The 26040-nt window shown below is 38.3% G+C and overlaps 1 protein-coding gene across 3 annotated transcripts; it reads left to right on the top strand.

Annotated features, from left to right (window-relative positions):
- The first annotated feature begins 8 nt into the window (after window positions 1-8).
- On the top strand, window positions 9-26040 carry ZBED4 (zinc finger BED-type containing 4). Of its 3 annotated transcripts, none has more exons than XM_048300228.1 (3): window positions 9-179; window positions 6771-6847; window positions 20752-26040. In XM_048300228.1, the coding sequence occupies exon 3, from the start codon at window positions 21154-21156 to the stop codon at window positions 24670-24672; it is 3519 nt and encodes a 1172-aa protein (XP_048156185.1). In that variant the 5' UTR covers window positions 9-179; window positions 6771-6847; window positions 20752-21153; the 3' UTR covers window positions 24673-26040. The 3 variants fall into 3 exon arrangements, with proteins under 3 accessions (XP_048156185.1, XP_048156186.1, XP_048156187.1); XM_048300229.1 differs by lacking the exon at window positions 9-179 and adding an exon at window positions 5531-5633; XM_048300230.1 differs by lacking the exons at window positions 9-179; window positions 6771-6847 and adding an exon at window positions 8207-8224.

The raw sequence follows: 26040 nt of genomic DNA, 5'->3' as shown, positions 1-26040 counted from the left end.
CCCCGCGCCCCGCGGCGGCCGAGCCGGGGCAGCTGCTCAGCGCCGCGGCGGCGGCGGAGACAAAGCGCCGGGTAATGAATGGGACGGGCCCGCCCGGCCCTTCCTCTTAACTCCTTCGGGCCCGGCCGGGTGGCGGCAGCGGCGATCTCTGGCTTCCTCCGCGGCGGCTGCCCGGGGAGGTGAGTAGCACCGTTCCGGCACCGGGAGGGCGCCGGGCTGGGCGGTCCGGCTCTCTGCTCCTATGGTCCCTCACCCATCTCTCCCCCCCCCCCCCCCCCCCCCCGTGCCCGCCACCGCGGCGTTTGGCCTCAGCGGCCTCGGTGCCTTGTGCGGCCGGGGACCTGCGTCCCGGGCCCGGCGGCGCCCTGTCCCTCCCGGGAGCGCCCGCGGGACAGCGTCGCTAGGCCGGGGAGGGGGCGTGTGGCGGCGGGGCAGTGCAGGAAGCCGGGAACCAGGCCCGCGGTGCCGGCTCTATTGTCTGCGGGGCCCCGCGGGGGGCCCAGACGGCCCGGTGAACGGAGGTCGACGGTGCCTAGGGGTTTGGTGCTGTCCCGGGCCGCCCGGCGGGCCCCACCGCCCCTCGCCCGGGGAGGGGTGTCCGCCGCGGCGCTGGGCGCGCCTCGAGCACCCCCGGCATTGTGCGCAGCGCGGCCGGGCCGGGCCGGTGGGACCCGCCGGGGCTGAGCGCCCGCGCCCACCTGGCCCTGGCGGGGCCGCAGGAGCCGGGCCCGCGGAGGGAGCGGTGACCATGTGGCCGCTGCTATCCCGACCCAAGATGGCCCAGGCAGCCCCGGGGTGGAGAGCCCGCTGCCCCCCTCGGGGTGCGAACCGGGGACCGCCTTGGGTACAGGCTCCCGAGTCGGGTGCCGGGACCGGAAAGCCCGGGAAATCCTAAAAAGCGTTTCCCCCCGAGAAACAGGACACGAGGTGGGCAGGCGCCCGCCAGTGGCTTCGGCCGCGGCGTAAGCACCGCGTCTGTGCTTGTTTGCGGTGAAGTTTCAGCCATCCCTCCTGGGCAGAGTCGCTCAAGAAAAGTGTCTCGGAAAAGCGCAGAATTTAGTTTCCATGTAGTGCTGCTCTCGTTTTCTACTTGGGGCGAGGTAATTTTGCTTAAAAATGTCTTCTGTAGCTTCTAGGTCTACACTGAGACAGCTGCTGTTGTTAGTGGTTGTGTTAGAACGCTTACCGGATTTCTCAGGGTGTCCAGTATACTTAAAGTTGTCTGCTGTGTATACAGCCTACTAAAAGTGTAAAAACATTTATTATTATATTGAAAGGTTAAAGCCTCTTTTGCATTAATAGTGTTTCTATTTATCATTTCTAACTTTAGTAGGGTTGGGCTTTGCAGTGTAAAGACTTTTCTCCCTAGTGCTTATGTGTTAGAAGCAGTCCTGTCTTGTTTCTGGGGGGTTCATTTGAGAAATTTCAGTAATTTAGCATGAGCTGTCATATAATACTAAGCAGAGAAAACTTTTCAAGCCCCTGTAACATGAATGTACTTTCCAGATTTTTCCTCACGTGTTGTTGACTTTATGGCCCGCTATACATGTGTATCTGTTTTGCCTTTCAAGAGCATGAGCACAGCACTTTTATTCTAAAGGTTATCTTCAGTAATGCAGTGTTTCACTTTAAGAGCAGACGAACACCCTTGGGAGGACATTTGTGGAGTACATACTGGGGGGAGTGAAGTCTGGAAGACTTTATCAACTATCCTCAAGATACTATGCTGCTACTAGGAAGCTGTGTTTGTGCAAATACTGGGCAGGGGCATTCTAGTTATTATTCACTATGGAGACAGGTCTTGCAGAGGAAAAAATTCTGTTAGAAACAACATAAATTCTTTCGTGGACTATTAGAAATTTGAGTGCTGTCCACTAGATATAAGACCAAAGGCAAGATGCTGACAGTTTTTGTATAGTTGGATGTGTGTCTACTTTGGTACTTTATGTTGCTAGGACCTTGCAGCTATTGAGGAATTTATTCCATAAGAGTTCTCCAGAGCAGTCATATATAAGAATTGATTGAGAATAAGTAAAACGAAATACCTAAACTAAGCATCTCAGAGAAGAGTTTTCTGAACATTCGTACTGTTGCGTAACAACAACTCTTTTACTTCTGGCGATGTAACACCCCCCATCCTTGTGACTGCTCTGCCTTCTTGGAAGCTCCTGGTAAGCGTCACCAAACCAGCTGAGTGTTGAAGTGTCCCTTGACTGTACCACTTAGGCCATGAGGCAGTCCCTGATGGTACCAGGAGCTCTGGCGTGGTAAAGGTGGGAAACAAAGGATAAGCAATTACCTCTTGTAGCCTTGGTAAACCATTTACCTGCATGTAGCCCGAGTGGAACGGTACCATTGTTACTGCACTTTGGGGAAAAATGCTTAGTAGTTACTGACTTGATTTATGGTCAGGAAGGAAGCCTACTGATGATCAAAGTCAATCAATGATCTTCTGACCCTATAAACAGCAATCCTACGTGAGGCTGTTTGAGCTTGCCTGGACCGCAGCAGGCTGTGCCAGTGCCTCCCAGAGCTCACAAACCCTCAAGCTGGTGGTACTCAATGACTGTCAGCCCCTCACCCTCCATCTCCATGTTCCTCAAGGTGCAAACATTGCCTGTTGGGAAATGCAAAGGGATTTGACATATTTTAGTGAATTTGAGGGGAGTTTTTCATAGGTACCTTGACACACATAGAAATAGGTGTACACATCGTTTTACCTGTGCGTATGTTAATTGACTGTGGTACAAATGTTACTATTTTGAATCCACAGTTAAATCATTGTTACAATTGTTGTGAAAACTATCAAATCACTTTGTATATGTTAAAGTACTCAAGTATTAAGTGCTGCTAAACCCTTCTACACTGTTATCTTTCCACCCATATCCTTCGCAGTCTTATTGCTTTGTGTAAATCATTCCAAACTGCTTATTTGATCTTCCTTTGTATGCTTTAATATGTGCAGTAAGTAGTAAAGTGAACCTCGCCACTGAACTCTGTAAAGTTGCATTTTCACATATCCATATTAAACCCTGCTTTTGCCAGTACCTTTGACAGTTTCTTTAAGCAGCCAAACCACTCATTCATTACATCTACATAAGGCAAAATTGTGACAGGTACAGCATCCTCGTTGATAATGTGAGAGGCAAAGTACAGAACAGCAGAAGGCTAGACAGGTGATGAGCTTAGAGTAATGTTTGCTATCTTTCTGTTACCTTGTCTCCTGCAGCTTCTCTCTCTGGTGTTTCCACCATCTATGGCTTGTTTTAAACCAAGATGCTAAATGTCCAAAGCAAGAATTGTGTTTGTAGAACAGCCAGTGTAACAGGTGCTTAGTGCAGAGGGGGTCTTCTTCAATAAACATAACACATCACTAAAACTTATAACAGGGTCTTGGAAAATACAGGAGGGCAACAGAATTTTACACATTTATTTAAAATTGTCCGTCCATTAAAGTAGACTATCCTACCAAATACTTGTAAAAACTAGGTATTACAGAAGGAAGTGGCCTTTGAACCTGCTGGGTTTTTCTGTTTTCTTCTCCCTTTTTTCTTGGAATTCGTCTTCTTCGCGTTTTTAGAATCCTAAATACATTAACTTCTGAGAGATTTGGTTTTTCCTCTGCAAAAGTTTGAGTTAAAGAATGTGCATGTTGTGTTTTCCAACAGCTTGCTTCATTTTGCTGCCATTCACAGTGAAGAATATATACAGGGGGTTTTGTAAGTCCTGTTTTTTGCAGCTTGCTTTTAATTTTTAGGAGTTTCATCTTCAAAGTGAGCAGGTTTTGCTATGGGGTTGCCACTGTAATGAGCAGTTAAAATAATCAGCCGTATGCAAATAGCATGATGATACATGTATATTGGCTTAGTGTTATATAGAAAAGAATATTATAGTTTAGTGGGGAATTTTGCACCATATAGAGCAGACTGTTTAACTCATCATGACTGACATTTTCTCCTGAAGTAGGGATGATCTATGTATTTCAGTAGTATCAAAGTAAATTAATGTAATTTACATAATACCTGTTGTAGTGTACACTTTCAAAACAGACTTCACAAAGAAAGTGTTCTTATATGGCAGATGTGCCTTCTTTTCTGCACATCTTTGGCTGTTTATTTTGTATTTGTTACTGGCATCCTCAGTATTATTCAATTTACAACTATGGCATTGTTTGATTTCACCCAATTAGTGAAAAAATTGAGTAGTTTCTGTGGCCTAACAGTAGCTTTCAAGTGAAATCTAGAGTTTAAAGCTCTCTGGTCAAGAAGTAAGAAAAACTAAAGTTTTTATTGTAATTTTTAAGTGGTTTTTTTTTGTTTTGTTTTGGTTTTTTTGTTTTTTTCTGAAGCAAAGGAACTTCTGTCCTAAATTAGTGTGATACATAGTTTAACCATGGTAGTATTGGTTTAGGTTTGGGGTTGTGGTTTGGTTTTGGGGCTTTTTTTGTGATGAGATAGAACTCAATGTAATGGGTTGTTAAAGCAACAACAGGGAAATAGCTTGATTTTTAAGGCCCTTATTTTCATTCAAGTGTGATGATTCAGAATAAATAGTGATTTTTTTTTTTATATTGGACAACATACTGGAAAGTGAGGTATGAGTCTTTTCTATAGTGTGACTGGTTTCCAGTGGATGTTGACATAAGAAATATTATTATATTACTATAATCTTTATGTAAACTCAAAACCTGTGTGCTCTCTTTAGCAATTACCACGCAGTTGCGTCCCCTCCATCTCTCACCTCTTTCCCTTCCTCCTTTGTTGTTTAAGGACATGTAGATTGGGACGATCAGTCTCTTAAACATTTAGAAGGTTACTAGTTTGTTGTTACAGCTGTGTGAAAGGTTGTTGGATTTTTTTTTTTTTTTAATGTCATGTTTTTTAGTTTGCATTCACTAGTGTCATACAGATATGTTTTTCCTGTGATGTGTTAGTGTAAGTTTTGCAGTGACTGTTCACATTTTCTGTATATTTAATATAAAAGCCAGGTCTGGGGTTCAGTACTCACTAGCTTGAAAATCATGGCTGAAAATAGGCTTTTTTTAACAGCTGAACATTTTAGCAATGCTTTTTTGCAATTATTTGCAAACTATATGGGAAAATATATTTAATAATAGATTTCTCTTGTGTGACAATGATCAAAGAATTTGTGCCTATTTCAGCCCAAATAAGTTAAGTGGCTTTTCAATAATTATGCTGCTTACCTGTTGCTGTAATTCTGTATGCTATTTTCTGAATCAGTGTTTACCTCTAAAGAAAATAATCTGCAATCCAGCTAAAATTACTTTTTCTTTGTTATTCTTCTCACAAAAATAAACAGTCAAGAAAACCCAAACATTAATTTGAATTGAACAAAATGTTTGGCCTGGCTTGAAACTATACTCGTCTTTAACAAATCAGAGAGGGGGGAAAATGGGAATGGAAGGGTTGAGGGGTTCTGGTGGGGTTTTTTTTTTTTAAAGACATCAGGGAGTGTAAAGATGCATATTTGTACTTTATCTTGCCTGTAGTCTGATGGCTCTGGCACTTGCAAGGAATGTGGGAGAGCCAGGTTCACTTCCCTGCTTTGCCTGAGGAGCTTAATCCACATCTGAGGAGAGTTCCCTAACTGCTCCACTGAGCACCCTGCTTCGGGTGGGTCTGTGTCTCCTTGGCTGACACCTTCCTCTCTGCATACATTATTTAAATGTTGCTTTAATAGGGATAGCTAAAGTATCTCAGCAGTCAAATTAGCCAGCAGCACAGCTCTGGAGGTGTTTCAATTGCTTAAGAGGCACTATAGGAATGTTTTTAAGTATAAAATGTTGGTAAGAAAAGTGATATGTAGTTTATTTCATAATGCACACTAAGCCAGTTATCAGAACTGTCTGCCCTCTAAGAGGTGATCTCCTTCCTAAGGAAAAAAACACTAAGTGTGGGTATATGTGTGTGTGTGTGCATATATATATATATATATATATATATATATATACAGTTAAACATCTCAGTCTGTTTAAGAAGAGTAATCACTGCAATATAAGAGGGAATGCTTTGCAGCTTATGGATTTTCTAAGGTGGCAAAATGTTTTCTTGGTTGGTTGGGTTGGGTTTTTTTCAGTGTGCTGGGGCAGTGTCACAGCTATGGCCTCTGCACAATGACACTCATGTCTGTATAATGGTCAGTGAGACTGAAGTTGCAAAACTCAAAAAATGTGTCCTGCAATAGACTGTTTCATTGCTAAGTCAAAATATGTGATCTAATATGCTCCACTTGCAATCGCTCCTTTCTCATACATGAGGAGTGATAATCTTGTGTTGATCCTATGCTATTGCATGTTGATTAATACATGTGGTTGGTGCAGTGTGTAAGCAATATGTTTAGCTTATGAAGAGAAAGTGTAACAAGGTGAATCCTGTAGTGCATGGAAAGGTGTCAGCAACCTTCTTTCAAATCTTGCATGTAATGTAGACTCTGTTTCATTCAGCATAAGCATAAAAAAATGGAGCAGTGCTAAAATAAGTACAAAAATTTTACTTTTAAATTTTATTTTAGCAATCATCTGAGGGGCATATACTGGTTTTCTATTATTATTTTTATTTGAAGTGAAAATGTCTAATTTTTCTTGATAATTGTGAGGGCTGGAGATTTGAAAAAAGGTGAGAGTTACTCATGTAAGTGCAACTCCTGGAGCTGTCACCTAAAGAGAAATTTGAAACATCTCATGAGTTGCCACTGTGACAGTTAATGTGTTTAAAACATATTAAAAGTAATTACTTTCTTCTTTTCCTTAGATACAATCATCTCATTAAGTTTGAGTAGCAAGTATTTAACCTCAAATGAAGCCGCCTGCCTGCAGCGGAACAGATGTGTAAGTTTGTTTGGTTTTCTCAATAAACTAGTGGGCAGCTTGTTTGGTTTGGGTCTTGTATCATTGTTTTTATTAATTTAAAGGAAGACAATGGATAAAAGTAATGAATAATTGTATGCCTGTGCATTGACTTGTATGGAGCTTCATAATTTAGCAGGAGGTTTGTATGAGTGCCTGACCCTTAAAAATTAAGTTTGGAAGCCTGGATATCTTTAGAGTGGTACAGAAATAGTAACTATTTTATGATTTATGGGGCATCTCTTACTCTGTGGTATCAGCTGGCATATATACATCCTTAGCTTGAATTATACTGCTTAAATAGGGGAAGTAACTTAGATGCTGCATTTGTCCTGTACTCAAGTTACAGGTGTCTCAATCAGATTTCATGTCTTCACTGAGAGACTTAGTTTTAATAGTTTCTTTTAGGATTTTTGTCTGAAAAATATTAAAACTTTATATATTCTGTTTGAGCTTTTGAGTACAGGTGTTATGGAAGCCTGAAATTCCTGAGTAAGATGCACTAGAAAAAAAATTCTTCATATGAAGATTAGCACTTACATGTAGAGTAACAATAAATGTTGTTCTTGTACAGTATTTCAGAGCTTTGTGTTTATTTCTTATCCCATCCCCTCTGTGCCCTGAATAAAATAGTTAAATTTTTAAGCTGTCTGTATTATTGGTTAACTTGCATGTTAGCAACAGATGGACAAAATGTTTAAGACAGAGAAAATGTTGAGCTAGGAAATCATGGTGGGGGTCATAGAATCAGAAGAAGGGACCTCTAAAGGCCACCTAGTCAAACCCCTTGCCATGAGGAGGGACATGTTAAACTAGACCGCATCTCTCAGAGCCCCATCCAACCTGGCCTTGAATGTTTCCAGAGACGGGATATCTACCACATCTCTGGAAAACCTGTTTCAGCATTTCACCATCCTCATTGTAAAAAATCTATTCCTTATATCTAGTTTGGCTCTACCCTCTTTTTGTTTAAAACATTACCCCTTTTCCTATCATTACAGGCCCTACTAAAAAGTTTGTCCCCATCCTTCATTACAAACTGCTCTTCCTGAAAGGCTAGTCTAAAGTCTTGCTGGAGCCTTCTCTTCTGAACAACCCCAACTTTCACAGCCTTTCCCTGTAAGACTGTGGTCTCTGTAGGAAGAGAAAATTAAAACATGATTCAGATTCATTCCTTGAAGAAAAGTTTTCCTAGGTGACCCTTACAGAAGATGTGTGAGATTTTGTTACATACTAAAATCTGTCTGTGGATTGTTCTTCATCAAAGTCTTAAGCAAAAATGAACTGCTAGTGCTTTCCAAACCCAGAGCAGAGCTGAAGAGCAGGAGAGAGTAGCTGTCATTTGCACCAGCCTCTCAGGTCAGTTTTAGAGCACTAGCAGTTTTCTTTCTATAAAGAAATCTGATAAAAGGGACAATGTTGTTTTTCCAGAATATCCAGAAGTTCACTCTCCATGTAGTTAATGCTGTATTTTAATATACTCATCTCAAAGTCACTGAATGCTTTGCACCGTTTCATTACATGATGTCAAGCACTGTGGTATATTATACTTGAAGTGCCTTTCTATTGTGACTCTCAAGGTTAAAAGCCTTCAATAAAAATAATCCACTTAGTACTGCCTGTCTAATGAAAGTGCGTATTTGGTCTTGGTACCTTCAAGAACTATTTCTTGATTTATAGTCCCATATGAAATAATTGTTGACTGCAAGCTCACTGTTCTGCTTGATGCTTTCTTCATTTGTGATTAAGGCAGCTCTCTTGACAGTGGGTACCCTAAAAACAGATACTTATAAAAAGCTGCTGTCTCCTGAGAACAAAGATTCTGCTGTCCAGATGTTACCTTCTCTGTTAAAATTTTTAATTTTGGTAGGTCAGCAGTTGTTACAGGTCTACATTCTTTAGCATCCATTGTAAGAGTTCATCTTCCAGTGCATATGCTATACAGTAATTTTTGTGTAGTTTAGATCATTGAAGAAAATCTAGTTCCTGATTAAAAGGATCTAGTTGTGTTAGATGTGCCATGAGAAGGTGGGAGAGAACAAAGCAATGTGAAAGCTGCTGCCTGTTTGTCTCACACCCAACTACTGGCTTCTAGCTCATGACAGCTTTTCTTAAATTAAGATTTGAGACTGAAAATCCCAGTGCTACAATGTGGCATACCTCATGGCAATCATATAATATTTTCTGGTTTTTACTCTGTGGTTCCCTTTCTTTATTCTGCATTAAAGGTGGAAACATGATATGCATGATATGGGAGCATGTGTACCGACGGGAGGAAAAAAAACAACCAAAAGACACCAGTGTAAAACTCATTTCATGGGAGGTTGTCACTTGCTGTGACTTGCATTAATAGCTGCTGAAACAGTGAGAAGAGTGGGTCAGCTTTCAGGGAGCCAAACAGTGTGCAGACCGTGCTGTCAGCAGCATCCTTGCTTTTGATACTGGGAAATGGGAGGAATTGAGGTAATGTTTGTTTCCTTTCCTAGTGATTTTGAGTTGTCTTCTGTGGCTTACTGAACTGTATGGGCGGACCATAATCCATTTATGACAGGAAATAAAATGATGCTCATAAAGAGCAGGAAGATTCCTCTTCCTTTTCTCTAAATGTTTTTATTTCCCTTTTCTATATCTCACAAAAGATTAGGTTTATTAAAATAATTATTTATAATAATAAAAATCAAGTGAATGGGAAGGGTTATCCATTTCTTTACCTGTTCTTTACTAATAGTGCTGTTCTGAATAGGACACCCATGTAGTCGTACTATGTAAAACTTATTTAAAAACCAAGTTGCATTATATGAATTAAAGCTCATGAACTGCATGGCTTGGAATACCTACTACAAAAAGCTTTATTCTTAATTTAAAATTTATTGTATTTTTTGCTCCTTGAGCAAAACCTTATTTGGTCAAATTAAGATCTGTTTATGGCAGTAGGATGGTTCTTTTGGGAGAAGAAGCTATTAGAAGGAGCTGTTTGTTTGCCTGGGGTGGGAGAGTTTTCTTTGTACTTCCTGCTAGTGCTCAGTGGGGTGCTGGTGGAAGCAGTGTCAGCTTCCTTTAGCTTGGTTATGAATCAATTAAGTCTTTGCAAAGTCTCACCTTCCCTTGAAGAAGGCAAAGAGAATATACCCCTAAAAGAGGTTAAGAGGAAAATACCTCTTGTCATGGAGGCTAGGAACTGGCTGGTTGACAAGTGAATACAGAGATAAGCATGCTTCTTTCTCCCTCCCTCTCCCCTGTTCCATGAATAGGAAGGTTTGTTTTGAGAGGGACAGAGATGTGATCATTGTTTTTTAAACTAGGATTTCAGGTGAAAATGTCAGATGCTACTGATGAATGTACGATTGACTTTGAAAATACAGAATGACAAAAAATTCTTGAAAGAGGAATAAGAAGTTCACCCCTATCACAGGCATGTGCATTATGCCTGTATGTGATATGAAAGCTTGGTTTTAAAGTTACCTCTTTGTTTTTGTTACAGTTCAGGTACTCACTGGCACAGTGGTGAAACCGAGGGTTTCTGAACTCTAAAAATTACCTTGGATAGCATTGTGAATTTTGCTTTCTGGTTTATTTAGTAGATTTAGTAAAGAGATGATCTTTTCCTTACTTCAAGAAAAATCTAGACATGCTTCTATATATTTATTACATAAGGAAGAAAGAAGATACCCTCAGTTGCAAATGATTCTCCAAAGAAATATTTCTTCTCCATACCAGGTGTTTTCTGACTTGAAATAAAGTTTTTGTGACAAAAGAATGATTAAGCTTAGGTTTAAAAAATCCCTATGAAGTATTTAGACTACGGTTTATACTCTTGAAAAAATTCTTTTGTCTTTTTGGGTACTATGAATTACATTTTCTTTCTAACCTTCCTTTAAGTTCACAAGCATTCCAGGACACAAATGTTTTAATACAAGTACAGTATTGTGTCATGTTACACATGTACAAATATAATGTATACAAATAATGAAAAACCTCTCAATAGCACTGTTGAAACTATCTGAGGACATATAACCAACTGGCATCAATATGAGCACAGAACTGGGTTGATGGGTAGCTGTGGAGGGTTTTTAAAACAGACATCTTCAGACTTCATCTGGTTAGCAGGCAAATAAATACTACTATATGGTAGTCTTAGTTCAACAGATACAGTTCCATTTTTTATATTAGAAAAGTTATGGTTGTAACAGGTTAATGTAATATATTCTGTAAAGGACTCCGTTTACATTCTGTGAGGTTTTTTCCCACTTTCTATTTACATGGATGTTTTCAGCAAGAGTTCCAAGAAGACTGACTACACAAAATATGGTGTGTCTTCCCTGTTTTTTTGTTCTTCATCATCCTGCCTATTCAGCTTTCTAAGCCTCAGCTTTCTTCTTTACAGGTGTCTCATTTCTTACTGTTTGAAATCATCCTTAAAGTGCTTGAAGTTTCACTCTTTCTGGATTTAAAGATAGACATTTAACAAAAAAACCACAAAAGTGGGTTTTTATTATGTTGTAAGCTAGGAAGGTAGAGTAGTCAGTAGAAAAATCACCTGTACTAATCCTATCCAATTTATTTTGTCAGTTGTGGGCTGCATGGGAGGAGAAAGAGAAGAGTCTAATGGGCTATTCAGAGAATTGATCACTTGGAGAGAAGAGTTGTTAGAGGAGCTTTGCTTTGAATTTTCTGACGCTTTTCTGAAAGCGGGCTGCTGTTCTCTAGCAATATGGAGTAAATCTTTAGTTTTTTGCTTTTCATTCTTTCCTAACTTACCTATTGTCACTGTGGTTTTGGTTGTGTGCTTTTCCTATTCTGTGATGATACTGATGCATCTTTCCTACTCTGTTCTTATTTTTATCTTCTCCATTTTACCCTTGTGTTGTGTTACTGCAACCTTCATTCATCTCCTGTCAGCCCCAAATTGTACAGCATGTGAAACTAAAAGCAGCTTTGATGTCCAGGTCTAAAAGTGCTCTAAGCCAAACAATACATACTTCACCTGTGTAAAAAAAAAATCTCTAAATTTTTTCTTAAGAAAACCATCTTATTTCTTGTAACATTAAGAATTTCCCCATCATATCAGCATATGATATGGTTTGTCAAAAATTATAAAAGATAAAAATATCAAAATAAATGTATAATTTGCTGTAGCAACACTGAACTGATGTGTAAGACATGGGAAAGTCCTGCTTAAAGTTTTAATGAAACTATTGCTTAAAACATTGGCATTTTAACAAATGAAAGATCTGACATTTGGTAGGTGTGAACAACAGCTCAGAAACATATCCTGCAAGTATTGCATGGCTGATAATAAGAAGTAACACTTCAACACTTGAGACAGTTTGGATACTAGACATGATTGACTTAGTGTGGTAGATCTGTTTTTTATGAGTAATTTCTTAGTAGAAGCTGGGACAGAAATTATTAGCATGTGTAGAACCTTTTTTTGTCCTTCGTTACAGTGTGCTGCAATGGGAAGTTAACAAAGGACATGTGAAGGGATATAGTCCCATTTGAGAACTGATGGTATTTTTAGTGCACTAAGGAAAAAAAATAGCAACAATTAAAGGCTTATCAGGTGGTTGTAGGTGTGAATAGTGCTACTAATTCTAGTGGTACATAATGTTATGTATGGTGGTAATGCAACATGCTTCTTTTTTTACTAAAAGTTGGGAGTGTCATTGTTTTGACCAGAGTGATTGTTTTGTTGTTGTAGCTTTACATTTTTATTTAACTTATAAGATAAGCGCTGTTCAAAACCGTGTGGAATGGGGATTTCTGTGCTATGGGCTTTAGCATATTTAAGGGTGTTACTTATAAAGTCTAGGTGGTGGAGGATGATGCTTCAAATACATATATGCTTAATAAATTGGCAGATAAATTATGAAGATTGATTTCTCCAGAAATAAGGTTGAGCTTTGAACTTGATACCCTGTGTCAGACACCTTCTTTATTCTTACACATGCTGAACAGTTAGCCTGCATCACTGAGTCTGATGAAACATTTGGGTACTGAGCTTGTTTGCCAAATCCAGTGGGCAGAGTGGGAGCTTCAGACAAAGTTTGTTAAAGAAGCCCTCCTGTTCAGTCACAGGGTGCAGAAAGAACCTTCGTGCTTTCAAACTCCTTCTCAGAGAGGATCCAATCTTACCCCACACTTCGTCACACTTTGTTTTTGTTTAAAGGATTATACAGGTGTACTTGAACCTTTATACAACTTTATCCTGCAGGATTAAGGATGGCAAACCAGATATACTTATATAAATATATATGTGATGTATTATGATAATCATTAGATGCAAATGATTTACAGAATTATTTACTACACAGTATAGGAACTGTAACAACTATTATATAGTATAGTGCACTATGAAGCAGTGTTCAAGCAGTTTTATTAAAGTAATTTTATTAAAGCTGGCAAAACAATTAAGTAGATTGATGTTACTCATGCATAGGAACGACCTTGGGCAAATCTCTTTAGCTCAGCCTCAAGGAGTAAGAGGAGTAACCTTGAGGGATGTCTCCACTCAGGGAAGGAATCTCCATACATACACTGCAAGAAGGCTTATGGCAAAAGACCCTGCATTAAAATTTGGGACTCAGCTTTTAGAGTGTAAAGTGACTGATGATGGTCAGATGTCTCCAGCTGTGTCAGCTCAGCAGCTTTGGATAAGTTATCAGTAGTATCACTTGTTTGTTCTTTTATCCAGGAACAGATCTACCAAACCTTCATCTCACTATCAGGATGTTTAGCTTTGGGACTGATGAGTCAGACTGGTTTGATCATTATTCAATGCCAAAAGCAGCATGATGCTCCCTTTTTCGTTTACCACTTGTAGGTTTGCAAATAGGGCATTGTTCAAGTTGGTTTTCACCCATTCCAGGCAGAGCATCCTGCTACACCACTAAACAGGGCTACCAGAACTAAATGTCAGCCCAGTGTAAATAATATACGTGCTAACATGAACATCCTTATTTATATCACGCTTTGATTAATACGAAATGTATAATATTGTATAATAGTAATGTATCATATTTTAAAAGCATTATCTCAATTCTTTTAAGAAGTGTTATGATTGAGGATATGAGTGTAAGAACTCAAGAACTGGATCCCCTTTTTTTAAAATAAACATTGCTTTAAAAATTACACCTTCATTTCCACTTTGTTCCAAAGTATTTTTTTAAATGGTGCTAATTTGGAAATCATATTGTTTCTCTTCACTTTGACCACTGTCATGAATTATTTTCAACCTTTTACACAATGGAGTAAGAGCCACTGTAGTTTTGTGCAGGGGGAGCTGGCATGCACACTGTGTTGCAGATGATTTAGGGTTTCAGATGGAGATACTGGTACAAAGCTGGAGCTTTTAGTTTTGAATCTTTTCTGAGGTTTCAGGGAATATCTGAAAATTATTAGTAAACAGCATCTCATTGGCTTTTCATGTCATACAGCAGCAAGAGAAGAAAACAGCTGTACAAATAAAAATATCTTTGAAGAGTGAGAGGCTAAATTTGAGGAGTTTGAGTGTGTACAATGTTAGATGTTTTCTGTGTGCTGGTTAGATTTTAACTCAATGCTGTCCATTTAACAATAGTCTATGACAAACTTTCACTTCTGAGCTGTTACCTTCTTGAATTATTATTAATTTAGAGGTGGTGGGAAAAACAGAAAACATAGAGAAGAAAACGTAGGAAAATGTAACTTGACCCTATTTTACTGCTTAAAATCATGTGTGTTCACAGTAAAATTATTTGATATTTTGTGGGGCAAGAGGCAAGAAAGAGGGGAATATTTACATTTAGTGGCCATTTTTATCTTTTTTAGTCTCTGATTCAGGTAAATTCCTGTATTTGTAATTAGAGTTGAATACTCAGAGTGTAATGGTGACTGTAATACTCAGCTCTCTATGCCTTGTTTTTTTTTTTTCTCTGCTTGCAATGACTGATTTAGACCCCAGCTTACACCAAGCCCTGAGTTTTCCAGCAACATGAAGGAGCATGAGCATCTTTATACTTCATCAAATTGGAGATCTCTGTGTTTTGTCCTGACAAGTAGCAGGAGCGCACCAGGGAGCTCACAGAAGACTATTCATGTCAACAAGGAGCAGTGTTCAATATTGGTGGTGCCGTTTCCACTCTTCATTCCTTTGTGTCCAGATGGAGCATATGGGGTTGCGAATGTGAGAGGGTGTTTTACAAGTTGGAGAGAAAACCTTTGGGAAACCACAGCAGTTACTGGTTTTTGTAAGGTCTGCCCTTCAGGTGACTAAAAAGTAATGGAAGAGTAAAGGTGTCACCTCTTTTTTCTTCCAGCAGTTCTCTACTAATCATACCTCCCATGGAGTCCAGAACAACTTTTTTCTTCTATTAAGTGTGGCTTTCTGTACTTTATTCAAGATTAAACTATTGCATACCCCTAGTTCATGCTTGTACATCTGTGCCAATTCGTGTGAGCTTCTGTGGGACTTGAGAGTAGGACCCACCTTGTTTCAATGTAACTAACATGCCAGTTTTTCAGTTCTAATTCTGCATTTTGATTGATCAGTATCTTGCAGACCTCTGTAGTTCCTTATGGGTGAGCTAGTACTGATATTTTGTCACAGAAAATTTCTATAGAAAAAATGCACTCCTCTTAGTTTTCTTTCTTCAAGGGATTTACAACTTTGAAAATCACTAAGGTTCACTGGACTATAAATTTATACGAATACGTTCTGCTTATTTGTTTAGGATTTTGGATGTGTGTTCTGTGGGTTTTTGGAGGGGGTTTTTTGTGTGTGTGTTTCTGTTTTGTTTTGTTCGATTGTTTTGCTTTAGCAAATATTTCATAATTAGCATAGTACCTGCCATTGCAGTTGAAGCAAATAATAATTTCTTAAAGTATGTGTTTCTTCTTGCTCATATTGTTTGCTCTTAGGGTTTTTCTTTTTATTCGGTATTCTTAATGATGCCTGTACATTTCCAAAAGTAAACAAGATTAATGCTATTATAAAACTGACATTGGTTTGTACAAATTACTTTTAATGAGCTTTTATGTACATCTTATGCTCAAAATCTGTCACTACTTTTGATCTTTTTTCAAACTAGTAAATGCTTTTACTTTTACTGTCTCCACAGTTTGAATCTTTCTTGAAAAAACTTCTCTTGCATTTTGCAGGTGTATGTCTTTGTATTTACACTACTTTCTCTTCAATAATAATGTCAAGTTTTTTGTTTTTAGCTGCTTTTTCTAGACCCTTATTTGCACCAAGATTCTGTGATATAATCAAGTTCAGGATTATTGCCTGACTATTCAATCTAAAATTGTTTAAAGCTTATAGGCTACTCTCTACTTTACAAAAAATAATCAGCTTATGGTTCAGTGTTCTTGCATACTTTTCATACTTCTCTCTGTGTTAATGTATGTCTCTGCAATTCTGAGACACCAGTGTCTCACTTTGTACCTCCTTCCTTCAGCAGTGATTTCTTCTGGTGGTGGCAGTTTGCTGCGGCACTCAGGACCAGTGACATTCTCCAGACGTTTCTTGTCAACCACTGTACTCTTTCAGTAATCCCATCTTGAATGGAAAATCCTATAAAATGTTTCTGCAGGCTTCTTACCACAGCAAGCCACTGACTACAGCTGCTCAGCAGCTAATAGGCCAGAGTAGCACATTTGAGTAGAGAGTTGTTCCTTAGTTGCATTTATTTTCTTTGAAGTTTTTTTGTTGCAAGGTGACTCTGTATCTCATTGTGGAGATTTCAAAAGCATAAATCACTTTGAGCTGACTGCCTATAGCTTTTTATACCTTTGAGAACATTTTTCTTCTTGAATATTCTGTTCATTTAGCAGTAGTCCTTAATTTTGAGTTGCTTGGGTCCAAGAGTAAATAAGCTATGTAAATGTGGTCATAACCAAATTCATACTTTGTTCCAGGTGACTTTAAAATTTTAAAACACTCCCGTCTTTTTTTGTTTCTTATTAAGACAGATTGACTCTTATATAGAGTTGGCATGGGAGGAGGAGATGAAAAGCATATCTATGTTTCTAACCCTGAGTATTCTGGGGACTGTATTCTAAAGAAAATCCAGTTGAAAGTGCAAGGGTGTTTGAAGGGAAGTAGATTGACTTAATTTTACAGCGTCATGTAACATCATAACACAGAATCAGAGAATGATGGCGGTTGGAAGGGACCTCTGGAGATCATCTAGTCCAGCTCCCCTGCTAAAGCAGGTTCAGCTGGAGCAGATTGGAAAAGATCTTTGTCCAGTTGGGTTTCGAATATCTGCAAAGGAGACTCCACAACCTCTCTGGGAGCCGCTTCCAATGCTCTGTCACTGTCAAAAGAAAAGCTTTTCCTTGTACTCAGATGGACCCTCCTGTGTTTCAGGTTCGTTCTAGTTAGGTTTCCTCTAACTAGACTGCCCTGCTGATGGCAACCCTCTGAGCTCTGCCATTCAGGCACTTATCAAAGCAACAAAAATCATGCTTAGATGTTTGAAAGAAAATGGAAAAAAAATACATTCAGAGTCTTCTATGGGGCATCCAACTTTGGGGATTTCCCAGGAAGTGATTGTCTCTTCTAATCTCAGCTATTTCTGCTAATTTCTTGAAGACAGCAAACAAGGCCGAGAAAAATACGTACTATGTAGCCAGAGACCTATAGCAGCCTTAAAGTGGGCAAGATATAAATAATTTTTTCTTGTCTTACACTCAGTCATAAGTACACTAAAGTACTGTAACTGACCACAGTCTGTAAGTGCTTTCTAATGCTGCTAATAGCATAATAACCCTGTTAACAGCATGGAGGCATTTTCATAAATGCTAAGCATAGATATATAAATAACATGTAGCTGCAAAGGGAAACCAAGGTTTAATTGCACAAAAGGGGGACAAAGACCATGTGAATCAACAGTTCAAGCAGTAAAAACTGCAGTCAAAAACTAAGGATACAGAATAATCAGGAAAGATTTCTGGTGGACTGAGAAAAACTTTTGGTCCAGAAGAAATAAAGGTAATAGGACCAGGAGCAGGTGAGATTGCATCCCACATTTTTTGGTGGAGGAGAGTATGAATATTAAAAACACAGTGACAGCAAGGAGAAATAGGGAAGGAAGAAGACTACCACCATGGTTCCTGCTTCAAAGTCCAAATAGCTCCCTCACCTCTTCACCTCAGCTTCAGTAACTTAGGACTGTCAAGAACCACAGCCATCAGTATTTAACTTACATGGCATCCGCTCAGTGGTATTGTGTACTCAAAGCTAATTTAGGATAAGGTGATTAGGGCCTAAGTGTTTGAATATGTAGTGATAATGGCTGATAATGATTAAGAACTTAACCACTGGCAATGTGTTGTTAATGAATGTCAATCTAGTTAAGTGTGGTTGTGAAGTTTGCAACTGGTCATATTTATCAGATTTTCAAATCTTCCCATCACAGCTACCTTAAGCTTCACTGTGTTAAGCAGTCACTGCTTATTGGGACAGAGGCACTTGAAACATCTCTGCAGGTTTTTCTGTTTAAAGCCTAGAATTGGTTTTGCATAGTTGAGAAATTACAGGAATTGAAGGATAAAGATGTGATTACCTGTTCTGAGCCAAAGAAATTGCACACAGCTTCATGAGAACCTGATGCCAGTAGATATGTGTTTATTTTATGCAAATCTAGCTAGGATTCTGTAATGTCCTTACTGTAACTTGGCACTTCCATGCATAATTTATGTCCTGTAAGCTCTGCATCAAGTCACTTGCTTGTGAACCTTTCTGTTCTGTGATCCTAAATCACAACAGCTTATTATATTTTCTTGCTTTTCCTGTTTGCAGTACAAGCTCCAAATTCACAGATTAGATCAAAGTAAAGATGAAACAAAAATCCTCTTGAATTGATTGCTCTTAAAAAAGGTTGGCTATATTACACTCTCTCTTGTCCCAGATCCACGTACTTCCGTATCATCAGTATGTGTGTGATCACTAATTTCTCTTTCATTCAATTTTATACTGAGTCATGTAAATTTAGTCTGGCAGCCAGAATTGTTCTCACATGAGATTTCACAAGACAGTGGAAAGTCCTTTGTACTGTAAATTTCTTCTAGAAATCTAAGGCTTTTCTTCAAGTCTTTCCCTTCATTGTTCTTGATGCTCAACCCTCATACCTTTTGGTATCTGAAAATATCTTTCTTTTTCTCCCCCCAAGAATGAGAGAGAAAGGCACAAATACTAAAACTCACACAGAAAGAAAAGCAGACTTGCTCCCTACCTCTTAGCAAGTTCTGACTGCTCCATCTCCTTTTTCTTAAAATAGCTGCAGTAAGATCATTGTCTTTCTTTTTCCCTGCCACTTCCCTTGCACTGGAAAAGAAAGGAAGTTATCACTATGCTAGGCTTTCCATAAATCAGAAGTTCACAGAAAGTGAGTGTTTCTAATTTCTCTTGTAAACAGACCTCAGAGAAAAATTAGTTAAAATAGGTTACAAAGCTAATATGACATTGATCTTGATACAGGGGGAAAATGTCGGTGTGAATAACAGCCTTTTTAATGTGTTTTGTGGCTATAGCTAATTTCACCATTGCTGAAATCATAGACTATGCTGATTTGGAAGGGACCCATGAGGATCATCAAGTCCAACTCCTGACCCTGTGCAGGACACCCCAAGAATCAGCACAATTCTTCTTGTGTTTTAGTAACACGTAAAAGCTGTGAGAAGTTTTTAAAATAATCATTTTAAATTTGTGTTTTGGCTTCAGCTGTGGAGAGTTTAATGAAATTTAGTTTGCAAAAATTGCAATGCATAGTGTAGTATCACTAGTGTGGCCAAAAATGTTTATCTTGAATGAAGGCACCAGTAACTGCATTAATGACACAAAATAATAAATTGGAAAGGGTTTGGCAAAATTTAAAATTCTAATATAATAGTGGGGAAAAAAGTGACCGATAAATGCAGACAGCTTCTTCATGTTTGTAAGGGACTGCTGGGGGGTTCCAGTTTTTGAGGCTGCTGTTGCCCTTTTGTATGCAACTTTATATGCAACTTCAGAAATCTACTGCTTGTACTGGAATTGGTGGCGAAGAATCTTTACTCAACTGAAATTAGCTGTCATGTTATAAATGGGCTTTTTAGTGTAACTTTTGGGTATGTGAGGGACTTGAGCTGGCAGTGCTGCACTAGGCACCAGCATATGCGACTGTGTGTGTCTTTGCTTCTGAGTGATGTTGCTATGCTTTTGGAGGACCTCTCTGTCTGTACAGCATTTATACAGCCCAGTTGTCCTAAATTAAACATTTCAGTTTTTAATAATGAAACTCTAAAAGTAGCTTGTGTGGGAGTGTTATGGCATGAATACAGATGTGTGACTATGGTCAGAGGAAGAATGATTAGTGTGACAATGCTGGACACCCTTACAGAGGTTTCTTGTTTTCTTTTTAAAGACTGCTGTCAGTAATGAGGGGCTCACATGTACAGGACTGTGAAATAACATTTGATTTTAAGTACATAGTTCTGTGCTAATGGGATTAAATGCCTGCTTGTATTCACATATATTGGTAGATATAGACACCTATATAGTATATGGGGTTAGGTATGTATGTGTGTGTGTATTTCAGTACATGTGTGTGCATGCAGTGGTTGAATTATGATGTAGGATGAGGCATAGGTATGTGCAAGCAAATACAAAAGTGATGCTTGGACTCTAGGTTTTGTCAAAGTTGAACCAGAGCTGTCTGTATAGACACGTATTTGCCCACAATAAATGTATTGAGTAAATGTTGGGCTTTTTCTTTTTTTTCAATAGTACATTGAATTGTTTTTATCTCAAAGGAGAAAAAATCCCAAACCTACAGAATACTTAGTGCCTGCTTTCATTTCGCCTTTACTGTAGTTCTTTAATGTGTGTTAGTCAACTTTGTCTTCTGATTTTTTTTTTCTAGACGGTGTAAAAGAATCTCAGTTGCCCAATCAAGATGAACAGAATGGCTTTCTTCAACAAGAAAATAGAACATTCATTTTTTAGGATTATATTTACAACATGAAGCATTTAGCAGTAGCTGTCTTTGAGAACATTCATCTATGACCTGAAATGTCCTGATCCTGGGAAAAAATGAGATTCCATTAATTAAGTTTATAATTTTTAAATGCATTTTCATGACTAATTATATTTGCTTATGCAGAACACGGATACAGAATTCATAAACCAGAGATTATTTTAGCACATGCACACATGTTGTTTTACATTCAGTATACAAGATACATAATTTTTATCAAATTTTAAATAATCTTTTAAATTATCTATATTTATTAATAAATGAAGTCTTGGCAAGAATTTATCATCCATGGACATGAGTAAAGCAGATTCCCCCGGAATGGATGATAATTTTGTATTAAGTAAAATCAATAACTTGAAAGTAGAGCAAGAAGACGACAGCATTAACTGTACTCTAGAAAGAACGGATATAAAGACAGAACAAGATGATTTCAAACATGCAGACAGCAGTGATGAACAGGAAGACAAAGAAAAGAACTTCATTACGAACAACCCTGGCAAATATTTGTCTACAGAAAATGAAGATGATTATGGATCTCTTTTTTCTCAGTATAGTAATACGCTGTACGATGTAGCAATGGAAGCTGTGACACAAAGCCTCCTTTCTAGCAGAAACATAAGCTCCAGAAAAAAGTCACCTGCTTGGAACCATTTTTTTATATCTCCTAGAGATAGCACTAAAGCAATATGTATGTACTGTATGAAAGAATTTAGCAGAGGTAAAAATGAAAAGGACCTGAGTACAAGTTGTCTCATGAGACATGTGAGGAGAGCACATCCCACTGTACTAATTCAAGAAAATGGAACTATGCCAGGTATATCTTCGTTTTCTTCATCTACGTTATTGCTGCCACCTCAATCTGCAGATGTTGGAGATCTGAGTTCTATGTTATCCCCCATAAAACTGGTCAAGAAAATGGCTTCTAAAATACCATCTCCAGATCGAATAATGGAGGAATCTGTTTCTATTGTTTCTTCTGAAGAAATACCAGATCTCTCAGTTTCTGAGAAGTGCAGCAAAGAAGAAGTCATGGTTGGTTCATCTCCACAGCAAGCAAACAACCAATATGATGACACTGTTGAGAATGTAGCAGAAAAAACAGTTGTAATTCCAAAGAGTGCATCAGGTTCTAGAAGGAGATCTGCTGTCTGGAAACACTTTTATTTGTCACCTCTAGATAATTCTAAAGCTGTTTGTATCCACTGCATGAATGAATTCAGTAGAGGAAAAAATGGAAAAGACCTAGGAACGAGTTGTTTAATAAGACACATGTGGAGAGCCCATCGTTCCATTGTCCTGCAAGAGAATGGGGGTGGTACCAGCATACCACCTCTCTACACCGCACCTCCTACTCTCTTGCCTTCTTTATTACCATCAGATAGTGATCTGAATTCTATGTCATCCTCTCCTGGAAAACTAATGAAAGAACCAACTTCTGTTTCATCTTCTCCAGACAGAATCTCTGAGGAGATCCATACTAATATCACTTCTGGAGATGCTCTAGTGGAAGACTCAATGCTGTCATCTTCTGAAGATATAGGTGAAGTCTCCTTTGTTTCGTCTCCTGAAAAACAGTGTGAGGGATTAGGTCCACTAATATTTGAACCTACTGCTGTGTTTCAGCAAAATAAAAGGATTATGAAAAGGCTTAAGTCAGAAGTCTGGCACCACTTTTCACTCTCACCTGCAGACAGTCTAAAAGCAGTATGTAGATACTGCAGTTGTATGATAAGTCGTGGTAAGAAAGGAGATGTGGGCACAAGCTGCTTAATGAGACATCTATATAGACGCCATCCTGATGTAATTGGAAACCAAAAAAGCTTTCTTGATGTGAGTTTGGCAAATTCTCCTTATGCCACTTTGGCTTCTGCAGAATGTTCATCCTCAAAGTTGACTGACTTGCCTACAATGGTTACACACGATAATCAAATTATATTTCCTGTTAATAGTAAGAAGACCTCAAAACTGTGGAATCACTTTTCAATTTGTTCTGCAGATTCAACAAAAGTAATATGTACACACTGTGGACGTATAATAAGTAGGGGGAAAAAGCCAACAAACCTAGGCACAAGTTGCCTTCTAAGACATTTGCAGCGGTTTCATAACAATGTATTGAAAACTGATGTCCCAGAGACAGTATTATCCTCATCTACGGATAATCACATGCCACTCCGCACAGAATTACTAGGATCTTCAAATTTTGATGAAACCAATGACAAGTTTTGTGACTCTCACCCAGTTGCCAAAAAAATCACAAGTCTTGTAGCCGAAATGATTGCACTTGACCTTCAGCCATATTCTTTTGTAGACAACATTGGCTTTAACAGGCTGCTTGAATATTTGCAACCTCAGTACTCTTTACCTTCTCCATCTTACTTTTCTAGGACAGCAATTCCAGATATGTATGATAATGTAAAACAAATAATTATTTCACATCTTAAAGAAGCCGAAAGTGGAGTGATCCATTTTACATCTGGAATATGGATGAGTAACCAAACACGAGAGTATCTAACCCTGACTGCTCACTGGGTAACATTTGAGTCTTCATTTCGACCACAGTGTGAGGATTACCATTGTTCAGCACTATTAAATGTATCACAGATTGATTGCGACTACAATGGAATCAGCATTCAAAAGCAGTTAGAATATTGGTGGGAAACATGGATTACTTCCATTGGACTTCAGATTGGGATTACTGTTACTGATAATCAGAGTATAGAGAAAACTTTAAATGAAGGTGATCATTCAAGTGTACAATGTTTTAGTCACACTGTTAATGTAATTGTAAATGAGGCCATTAAAAGCCAGAGAATGGTTCAGAATTTGCTTAGTATTGCAAGGAAGATCTGTGAACGTGTCCATCGGTCAGCAAAAGCAAAAGAGAAGTTAGCTGAGTTGCAAAAGGAGTATGAGTTGCCTCAGCATCAGCTAATACAAGATGTTCCATCCAAGTGGAATACGTCATTTCATATGCTTGAACGTCTTATTGAACAGAAAAGAGCAATTGATGAAATGTCAATAGAGTGCAGCTTTCGGGAGCTGATAAGTTGTGATCAGTGGGAAGTCATGCAGTCAGTGTGTCACGCTCTCAAACCTTTCGAAGCTGCAAGTAGGGAGATGAGTACACACATGTCTACTCTAAGCCAAGTGATTCCAATGATTCATATACTTAACAGAAAAATAGAAATGCTGTTTGAGGAAACTATGGGCATAGATACTATGCTGAAATCTTTGAAAGAAGCTATGGTGAGTAGATTGTCCTCCACACTTCATGATCCAAGGTACATTTTTGCTACACTTCTGGATCCCCGGTATAAAACGTCATTATTTACAGAAGAGGAGGCTGAACAATATAAACAAGACTTAATCAGGGAGCTGGAAATAATGAGTTCTACCTCAGATGATGATAAACCTGTTTCCAATGGATGTGATATAGGTTCACCATCTACAAATTCGTATGGGGAAGATAATCTTTGGTCACTCATGGGTGACATGAAGAAAACAAAAGACCTGAAAGAGAGAGCAAAGTTACCAGAGGAAATGGTGCTTTCTTACTTGGAGGAAGAAGTGCTTGAGCATAACTGTGATCCTCTAACTTACTGGAACTTTAAGAAGTCATCTTGGCCAGTACTGTCAAAATTGGCTGTCAGGTTCTTGGGTTGTCCACCAAGCATTGTTCCTTCAGAGAGATTGTTCAGTACATCTAATGAAAGCAACAACTTTAGTCAGTCAAGGTTAATGATTGAACACTTTGAAAAGCTTATCTTTTTGAAAGTGAATCTTCCTTTAATATACTTCCAGTATTGAAACTAATGAACAAACCGCTAGACTAAATCTATTGTTGCTCACTGGATATTAACTATCTATAACTCAGATTTTTAAATTGCTCCAGTAGGGGCCATGTATGACATCTAATCAGTGACTATAATTCCAAATTTTAGGTTCATTTTTTCAGCTTTCAATATGTCTACATGTGCCTTATTCATAGTACTTCAGGCCAGATATTGTATATATGTTTTTTAAAAGTTCACACTAGAGATAGCCTGTCTCGTCAAATTATACAAAATTATGTAGGTTTTAATCCATAATTGTAAATGAACTTTAAAAAGCTCAGTCATTTGTTTTAATGGAATGGCAAAAAAAAAAAAAAAAGATGTAAACAGTTCTATTCTGTAGTTTTTTATTCAATTATGTAAAAACCATAAACCAGGTACTGTATTTTAGTTGAACATTGCTTTAATTGCAAGAAAACAGGTTTTGTAGTTGTCAAAAGAAAGCTGTACATGAAAGATGGGGTTCAAGCTGTCTTTTTATCATATGGTGTTTTTAACTGCAAGCCCTAAAGTACTTAAAGGATTAAGAAGAGTTATTGAGGACGCTGTGTTTACAGGAGAATGTTGACTTAATAGCTGAAAATAAATCTTAAATTTAAGATGAGATGGAATGTGAGTTATACAGCAATCGGTAGTAAAACTTCCCATTCTGGGTTCTCCTGTTCAGGTTTTACATTTTAAATGAATTACAGAAATATTCTGGGTATTTATAAAAGGTGTTTGGAAGTTCTCTCAAAGTTTGTGAATTAATGCTTGTTATTTAATGCCGCGTACAAAAAAGGCAAGAAACTTACCACAAAGACTCTAATGTCATTCTGAAGCCTTTTTTAATCTTTAGTGCATCAAAACTATAAGGTCCCTATTGTAAAAATTGAGCCCTTACTCCTAATGTAATTTCAATTGTGTAGAACAGCCTGTCTTAAAGCTCCTAGTACAGAAATAACTGATCTTCTGGTTTTCAGTAATAGCCTTATGGATATATATGGTGCACTGCTTAGAACTTTATGTAGTAGGGTTGATTCTTAACTGTTGGTGTCCATCAGGAAAATGGGATATAGAGCCCTTAAAACTTCAAATAAGATGGAAAAATAGCCAGCATTTTAATTTGAAAGGAACATTCTCCTTAGTTTAACTCTAGAAAGGTTCATCTTTTCATTTCAGTTTTCATTGAATACATTTTTGGGAAACAAGTCATCATTTGCCTATGACCTTTTAGAAAAGTTGTAGCTTTGTTAAAATACTCTACCTATGCCTAATCTAATTTTGCATTTATTATGTTTTAGTGTATTTATAAATGGTGAACTCCGTTTCTGAAATTAAACATTTTATTTGCAATTTTCCA

The sequence above is a fragment of the Corvus hawaiiensis genome, chromosome 4, assembly GCF_020740725.1.
Source record: "Corvus hawaiiensis isolate bCorHaw1 chromosome 4, bCorHaw1.pri.cur, whole genome shotgun sequence".
Classification (NCBI taxonomy): Eukaryota; Metazoa; Chordata; class Aves; order Passeriformes; family Corvidae; genus Corvus; species Corvus hawaiiensis.
Note: the sequence above shows the minus strand (reverse complement) of the source record. Positions and strands in the feature narration are given on the sequence as shown.

Bases quoted from the DNA above. Each gene is read 5' to 3' on its own strand.
- ZBED4 (XM_048300228.1), top strand. From the start codon at position 21,154: ATGGACATGAGTAAAGCAGATTCCCCCGGAATGGATGATAATTTTGTA.